The 8,572-nt window shown below is 33.9% G+C and overlaps 1 protein-coding gene across 1 annotated transcript in view; it reads left to right on the forward strand.

Moving 5' to 3' along the window:
- LOC135198429 (metabotropic glutamate receptor 2-like) overlaps positions 1-7,934 on the forward strand; it is a 266,629-nt gene extending 258,695 nt beyond the window's left edge. The window contains 5 exon segments of the mRNA XM_064225960.1: positions 826-980; positions 1,624-1,716; positions 1,719-1,796; positions 1,798-1,840; positions 5,576-7,934. Of these exon segments, the coding sequence (XP_064082030.1) occupies positions 826-980; positions 1,624-1,716; positions 1,719-1,796; positions 1,798-1,840; positions 5,576-5,790 (584 nt within the window). The 3' untranslated portion in view covers positions 5,791-7,934.
- Positions 7,935-8,572: the final 638 nt, after the last annotated feature.

Consider the following 8,572-nt stretch of genomic DNA (forward strand, 5'->3'; position numbering starts at 1 on the left):
AGAACCTTCTATTATTTATAATATGATATATGAAATGACCTACGATGTGAGCCTGCCTCTGAAAGTGGATATCATTACCCCACTATCTCTCCTGAATCTAATATGGAACCTGACTTAAACCCATCTTTCTCTCTATCGTCTGAAACTACAAAATCTCTCTCTCTCTCTCTCTCTCTCTCTCTCTCTCTCTCTCTCTCTCACTTTTCGTTCATCACCTTTCAGGCATAGGTTTCATCAGGCCCCATTTCAAGTCAAATCTCTCTCTCTCTCTCTCTCTCTCTCTCTCTCTCTCTCTCTCTCTCTGGGTTCTTTGCAGCATCCCTTCGGCCCCTAGCTGCGACCCCTTTCATTTCTTTGACTGTACCTCCTTAAATATTCTCTTTCTTCCATCTTACTTTCCTCAACCTCTCCTAACAACTGTTTCATAGTGGAACTGAGAGGTTTTCCTCCCGTCACATCTTTCAAAAACCGTTTCAAATCACAATTTCCCTTTCAGCGCTGAATGACCTCATCGAAGGTCCAATTCCAAAATGAAAAACACTAACCTTTTGTGCCTATTTTAGTCTACAGAATTCAGGCCAAAGGCCAAGCGCTAAGACCTATGAGATCATTCAGCGCTGAAACGGAAATTAACAGCAAACATATTTAAAAGGTTTAACAAGAGGAAACCTTCGCAGATGTACTACGAACTAATTTTTAGGAGAGGGTGGAAAGCAAGAAGAAAGACAGATTATGAACATAATTACAGTAGCAGGAATGTAAGGAGTTGCAGCTTAGGGCCAAGTGTACATATTACATATTTTACATTCTGCTTCCCCCTCACAGGATTGATCGTGGTGTGTACAGTTTACGCAGTACTGACGAGGAAGATCCCGGAGGGTTTCAACGAGAGTAAATACATAGGCTTCACCATGTATACTACTTGTATCATTTGGCTCGCCTTTGTACCGATCTATTTCTCCACAGCGAACAACGTGGAGGTAAAATAAATGATTTTCTAAGTCATTCTTGTCGTATTAAGAAAGTGTTTAATATTCCCACTTTGTGACTGCTGATGTTAGAATGTAAATGTGACTGTCTTTCAATGTCACTGACCGCAATTTTGTATGTTTAACTGTGATGCCTTTTAAGAAAACAGGGTTGAAATGTACCATGACAAAATGGCATGCATTTGTGTGCGTGTGCGTGCATCTCTCTCTCTCTCTCTCTCTTCTCTCTCTCTCTTCTCTCTCTCTCTCTCTCTATATATATATATATATATATATATATATATACATATATATATATATCTTTATGTTTATATATAGTATATATGTATATATACATATACCACACACACACACATATATATATACATATCACATGCATATATATATAAAACATACATATACTATATAAAACACATACCTAAAGTCATCCTTCCCCTCTCTCTCTCTCTCTTCTCTCATCTATCTATCTATCTATATTATATATATAATATATATATATATATATATATATATATATATACTACTATATATATATATATATATATATATATTATATATATATATATATATGTAGTTGCAGTATGTATGCATGTATGTATGATGTATGTATGTACCCCTTATTTTCTTCCGCCAGCTCCGTATCACGACGACGTCGGTGACGATCTCGCTGTCTGCGACGGTGGCCCTGGTGTGTCTCTTCGGGCCGAAGCTGTACATCATCTATGTTTCCACCACCCGGAGCGGAACGTGAGGCAGTCCATGATGCCCACCGCCACCAAATATGCAGCAGTCAAGAACAGCAATTTGGTCGTCTTCCTCGCAGAGGATAGATTCCGGCACCCAGAGCGAAGGTTTGTTTTTTCCGATGTTCCAGGGTGGGGGGCTCTTTGTTTGCGTATGTGTATATACTATATGTATGAATGTATATATATGTACATGTGCGTATTATATATGTATATGTATGTATACATATAAATATATATGTGTATATACTATATGTATGTATGTATATATATGTACATGTGCATAGTATATATGTATATGTATATGTATAACATATAAATATATGCACGTACATATCTATATATTAATATATATATTTATATATTAATATAATTATTATATAATATACACACACACACACACACACACACACACACAACACACATATATATATATATATATATATATATATATAATATTATATATATATATACACTAAACTATATATGTAACTCTCAAACGTGTCCTTCGCCCCAAACGTTTCCAATTCCGTCAAGGCCGAATCCAGTGCTGCCACTTTGATTTCAGGCAATTCCCACGAACGGGACTATTTTTTCCCACAAAATTCCCACAAACATGTTAAAATGCCCACAGATTTTGCCCACAAAAATGACATTTTATAACAATGAAATTATACACAAGTTTTTCATTTGCAAACATTTTGTTAACGAAAAAAATAGAAAATATATATTCTCACTTAAAAGAAATATAAAACCGTTGGCTGTCAGACCTGCAAAAATGACAATTTCAAATAAGAATTAGCACAAAAAATTAAATTAATGTACTTGCATAAGATAGATTGCAACATAAAATAATTTTTTGTAAAATAATAAAAAAATATTACCTATAAAATACAGAATAGATCGTACCTTCAACTCAATGCTGCAGAAGATTCACGAAATTTAGAATACTGCCTAGAATACAATCTAGCATTGGAATTCCTCTTTTGTATATACTGGTAGTTTCTGCTCCCTTGGCATTAAAATTTAAAATCATGTCTTCAAGGGGGTAAGAAATGTATGCATGTAAGATACTGACGTGACAAACCCGATCTAATTTGAAGTACTGACCTTACATGACAGCAATTTCTTAATTTTGAATGCCCCACATTCATCTGTGGAAACATTCTCTCCACTGATGCATTATAAAAGGTAGGAAAAACAGAGCTAAAGCAAGAGATGAAATATTTGGATATTTCTGCTCACCAGCAGAATTTTTTTTCCTCACTCTCTCTCTCTCTCTCTAGCCTCTGCTCAAAACATTAATTCTCCAAACTATCCATGTCTGTGAATGTATTCCGGTAACTACATGCAACTGACACGACATTATCTTTCACTTGTGATGTGGCAACTGCTGGATGTCATTTCTTGAGCAATAAAATGTCTCAGCATTGCCAGGCAACCTAAGCTATACTTGGTTGGTAAGGTCTTATATAAAATCCTTGCAAAACTCAGAACCAACACTAATGCAATTACGTGGCAGAAGGTAACTTTGAAACACAAGTTTGTGGATATTTTCCTTAGGGCACCTGGATGGTGGACAATAATAAAATAATAAAGTCACAAGAAAAACTTTCAGCTAAAAAAGCTACAATTTTGGCCCAGGAAAAAAGTCAGATTAATTTATAAAGTGACAGTGGACAAAATTCAATATATTCCTTGGGGTAATTATCTTCATGATATTTACAGTTTTTAGTTTATATTTACACGCCACAAAGGTGGATATTAAAAAAAATCCCCAACGGGCTACTGTATACATACTGTATACATACCAGGTTAAAACCCTTTGGATCACACTCTAAGAAAGGTTATTGTGACTTTTTTTCCTATGCGTTTTTTTTCTGTGATCTTTTTTTTTTTCAAGTCACATTTCTGCCTGGATTCACAACTATCTGCATTAAATTTCGATACATATCAACAAGATCCTCGGTAAGTTTAGTGACATCCATATTCTGTCCCTAAAATAACTTATTCACTCTAACAGACTCCCTGTATTCGGTGGATCTTTGCATGCATGACTTGAGTTGTTTAGCTGTATGGCAACGCTCATTAAGCCCATACAACCGAAAGACCACAATAGTATAAGTGTCTAAAGACATTTCGGTTACGGTACATAGGTTATCACTCATCCTTTAACGTCCTGTTTACTGATTAAGCTGCCTATAAGATAAATGGAGTCATTCATTACATTTTTATATTTTGGCCGACCAATAAATTAGATATTGATAACGCTTTGTTTCTATTCAAACATGTTTGATAGTGTGATATCTATAATTTAATTATACCGAGATTTCTCCCACAAAGAATTCCCAGAAACAAGCAATTCTCCCACAAATCCTCAGCTATGACGTCACTGTCTCTCCCAATCTCTATGATGTCAATAACGTCCTCTTTGAAAAACGACAGCGATGGACGGAACGGATGAGGACAGAGGTTTTATTCTCAGTAAAGAAACGAAAAGATCCAAGCTGCGTTTTTAGGAGACAGTTGCCGGACGTCAAAATAGCTACAAAACTCAAGGGAGAAAATCCAAAGCGGGGACCGCGATCATAGCAGAGCAGCCTAAGACAGTCTCTGAGAGAATGGTCAAGAAATATATTCAGCTGTATTTCTTCGACAAAGAAACTAACAAAGTTTTCAGAAGAAGGGAAAATTTCACCATAAGGCATATAGGAGGTTGCGTCCACGAGCCGAGCTGGTCGAGATGATAAAAACAAACAACGTCCCGGACCATACGAAATGTGATACTATTTACGAGAGTATGCGGCACCTAGTGTTTCCTGTTGGCAGAGAAAACGTCAGGGCTATTCAAGAATCGTGAGGGAAATGACTAACCTACAATAACAGGATAAAAAAAAAGAAAAACAACGAAAAAAACTTAAAAACATACAATCGAAAAGAAACAAAAAAGCAACAAATAGAGTAACATGAACCCCAATAAAACTATTTTTTGTGATTCCTGATGCCCAATTAAAAGAAGTATGAACCAGACGCCGGTACCCGCCAGCAATTTAGGGGCAGTGCATTAAGAAAAAAAAAAAAAGACGTGTGGGCGTTTTTTGGAGCAGTGTATTGAATTAAAAAAAAAAAACAATTATTCTCTTGCTACAGTCTGAGACAGACATTTGGGCGTTGGTTATCATAGAGACACGTTTGAGTATTATGACGTAAAAATAGGCTAGCGTTATATGGGGCACGTTTGGACGGTTCAGACCCATTTGGAGGAAAGGACACGTTTGGGAGGTGTTACACACACACACACACACACATATATATATATATATATATATATATATATATATATATATATATATATATATATATATATATATATATATATCTATATATATATATATATATATATTACACATAACACGGGGGGCAGCAGGGTTCAGTGCAAAAGTAAGGCGACTACTTTCTCAAGTGCTACTGTTACCGAAGCACTGAAAACTTACAAATTAGCAAAATGTAGCAGAGAGGATGCATTACAAAACCGCAATGTGATTATGTAACCTCTTGAACCAATATTCTTTTCATTATTTTAAATTTCTCCCGATTTAATTAAGTCATTTAACATCTCAAAGTATTATGGTGTTAGGAGGAAAAACAGTCTAACTGCTTTATGGCTGAATTTTAGCCTGAAAGATTTGGATGGAACTACTAAACGTCATTTTAAGTTTGTAAGACCAACTAACATAACAGGACCTTCTTGTTTATTTGTTTTTGAAATGTCATTGTCGTTCGATTCCAATCCAATTTTATTTCCTCTAGTTCTATCAATTTTCAATTGTTCGCTGTGTTCAGTTATCTTCCCCGTAGATTACGAGCTCCACGAGAAGATCAGAACGATGGGTTGCGCGTCGAGGAACCAACTGAACAGCGCCACTCAGACCTGTCCGGCGTCTTCTTGTAGCCTTCCAGAGCATCACTGCGGCCCCGTTCAGCTGGTCACGCCCAGGCCTCCTGCGAACTCTTCGACGAACGGACCAATTCAAGACGTCCCCGACGTGCATCTTTAGGAACGACCAAGTTATAGTTACTGATAAGTGATTAAAAGGCAAAAAGGTGAATTTCTTAAGGAACTTTTGAGAAGAGACGGGTAAGGACGCGTTTCTTAGGAGATGCCTAGTGACGGAAAACGGAAAATAAAGAATTAATTGAAGCAGGGTAGAGCGCTGCATTCTATATCGACATTAGCCAATCAATTTATTTCCCAACGACTTATCAAGCCAGTGATTGTATCTGTATGACTGTATTTTTATGAGTGATTGTTGGATGTAAGTAGATACAGCTAAACTGAATTTTTGACAAAGAAAAGCTAAAGATATTTTTCTTCTTGGTTCTTCATTTTATTTGCATTAGTATTATGATAATTGAACATATTATTAAGAGATAAATAGAAAAAATTATTAAATAAATGCTGAGTTTCCATACAGACGGTAACAGAACTGAATTTTAAGGTTTAATCTGAATAAACATAATTACTTTTATATGATGTGATACTAAAACGAATAAAAACTTCCTCATAATAATAATAAATAATAATAATAATAATAATAATAATAATAATAATAATAATAATAATAATAATAATTCAAGATATCCTCGCTAACTGGCATTTACATGGAAAATTTGAAAAAAAAAACACAAAATTTCAAATAGATCTTTTCCGAAAAGATTGAAAATTTTAATTAACTATAATAAGTTTCCCAGAATTAAAGGCTAAGTATGAGACGTCTCCAGTTATAACTATGGTGTATATTGCTCTTTTTTGGCAAAGTGTCAAATATACGTTTTATATTTTTTTTCTTTTTTTCTTTTTTTTTGCATCGACGGTGATTTTATCACTGATTTCTTGTTCCAGCTAAATATCAAGTCAATTTCTCTCACCATAGATCCTGGATAGTGAGGGAAACAGGCTTTCTCACCATAAATCCTGGATGGAGAAGAAAGAGACTATCTCACCATACATTCTGGATGGTGAGAGACGGACTCTCCATACTTTCTGGATATCGAGCGAGACAGACTCTCACCATACATTCTGGCTAGTGAGAGAAACAGACTTTTTTACCATATATCCTGGATGGTGAGAGGGACAGACGGTACTTTTGCCGAAGCAGGAAGTCAATGATAAAATCACCGTCGATGCACGACCTCAAAAAATTATAAACAAAATTAATACTCGACACTTTTCCCCAAAAATGGGACGGTATTTTAAAAAAAAATCTCATGGTTACTGAAAACTATGAATTCATAACAACTACCATTGTAAATGAGATTATGAAGTACATTTTGAATCATATTCTAAATAGGACATGATATATTTGAAATGTTGATATAGCGTATTTCGCAAATTAAACGGCTCGAAACTAAAAATTATTATTCAATAATAATTCCCTTTAAAGATGAGACAAAAAAGTACATGTTAAATCATATTCTATATACATGATATATTTGAAATCAAGATATATATTTCCCCGTCCAATAAAACCACTAAAATGAGGCCAATCGGTAATATCTCCCACCAATTAAAAGGGACTTACAAAAACTTCAGCAGCTTTCAAATGAAAGAAACTGCTTTTCACCTTACGCTAATGAGTGATGTAAAACAAATTTTTCTGATTTTAGGAGTATCACCTTTACCATAAATAGCCATTGCTTTGTTTAATGATTATAGATCAGTCTCGAATTTTAAAAGCTTAAAAAAAACGCATATTGGAGAACACATATTTTAAAGACGACTTACAATTTCGAAACTGGGTCCTCAAAAATCCAATCGAAGATGCAATGCATTACTATCCTTAGTAAATCCAGTCTCATTCACTTTATTATTGACTTACATTTTCATCTATTTAACTGTTAAACTACAATTTTTTTTCTTGTCTAATAAATCATCTCTTCTTTCTGTATTTCCTATCACCTACTGTTGCTTCTTTCATATGGGCTCCATAATATTCTTTGGAAGCTTGAATTTCAAGTCAATGGCCCATAGGGGCCATTGACTTGAAATTCAAGCTTGTTCCATTTGAATAGGGTTCATCTTCTGAATAATAATAATAATAATATCTGTGTATGCTGGAAACAGACCTTCTTTCAAATAGTTTTTGTTAAAAATAATGACAGCATTCACAGAATTGATTTTGAGAATTGAATGAATTTTGTATAAAATCAGTTCTGTGAATTCTACCATTATTATCAATAAAATAATAATAATAATAATAATAATAATAATAATAATAATAATAATAATAATAATAATAATAATAATAATAATAATAATAAAATAATAATAATAATAAAATAATAATAATAATAATAATAATAATAATAATAATAATAATAATAATAATAATAATAATAATAATAATAATAATAATAATAATAATGTTCTTTCATTAATGTCTCCACACAGAAGAAGGAGCATGATGCTCCGAAACTGTATGTGGAATTTTTAAATATGTTTGTTCTCCAATTAGTGTTTTAGTCGTATTGCTTTGTTTATCTATCAACAACGTATTATTAACCTTTGTTTTATTTTAACTTTGATTCAGATTTATGAAAGGTGCGCACGTGTGAATGCAAGCATTAAATAAATAAAGAACAGGTAATTTTAATAAACTGTAAGGAATTCCTTCGGTTTACGAAATTGTGAAATGAGAAAATCAGAAATTACTTAAGAATGAGACACCCAGGAAAACTTATAATTCTTTCACATCCTGACTTCACGAGTCGCGTTGTGACCAGTTGCTACGTGATTCCATCAGCCACCAGGGTCGTTTGAAATACTCACGAGAAAATAAA

The sequence above is a fragment of the Macrobrachium nipponense genome, chromosome 22, assembly GCF_015104395.2.
Source record: "Macrobrachium nipponense isolate FS-2020 chromosome 22, ASM1510439v2, whole genome shotgun sequence".
Classification (NCBI taxonomy): domain Eukaryota; kingdom Metazoa; phylum Arthropoda; class Malacostraca; order Decapoda; family Palaemonidae; genus Macrobrachium; species Macrobrachium nipponense.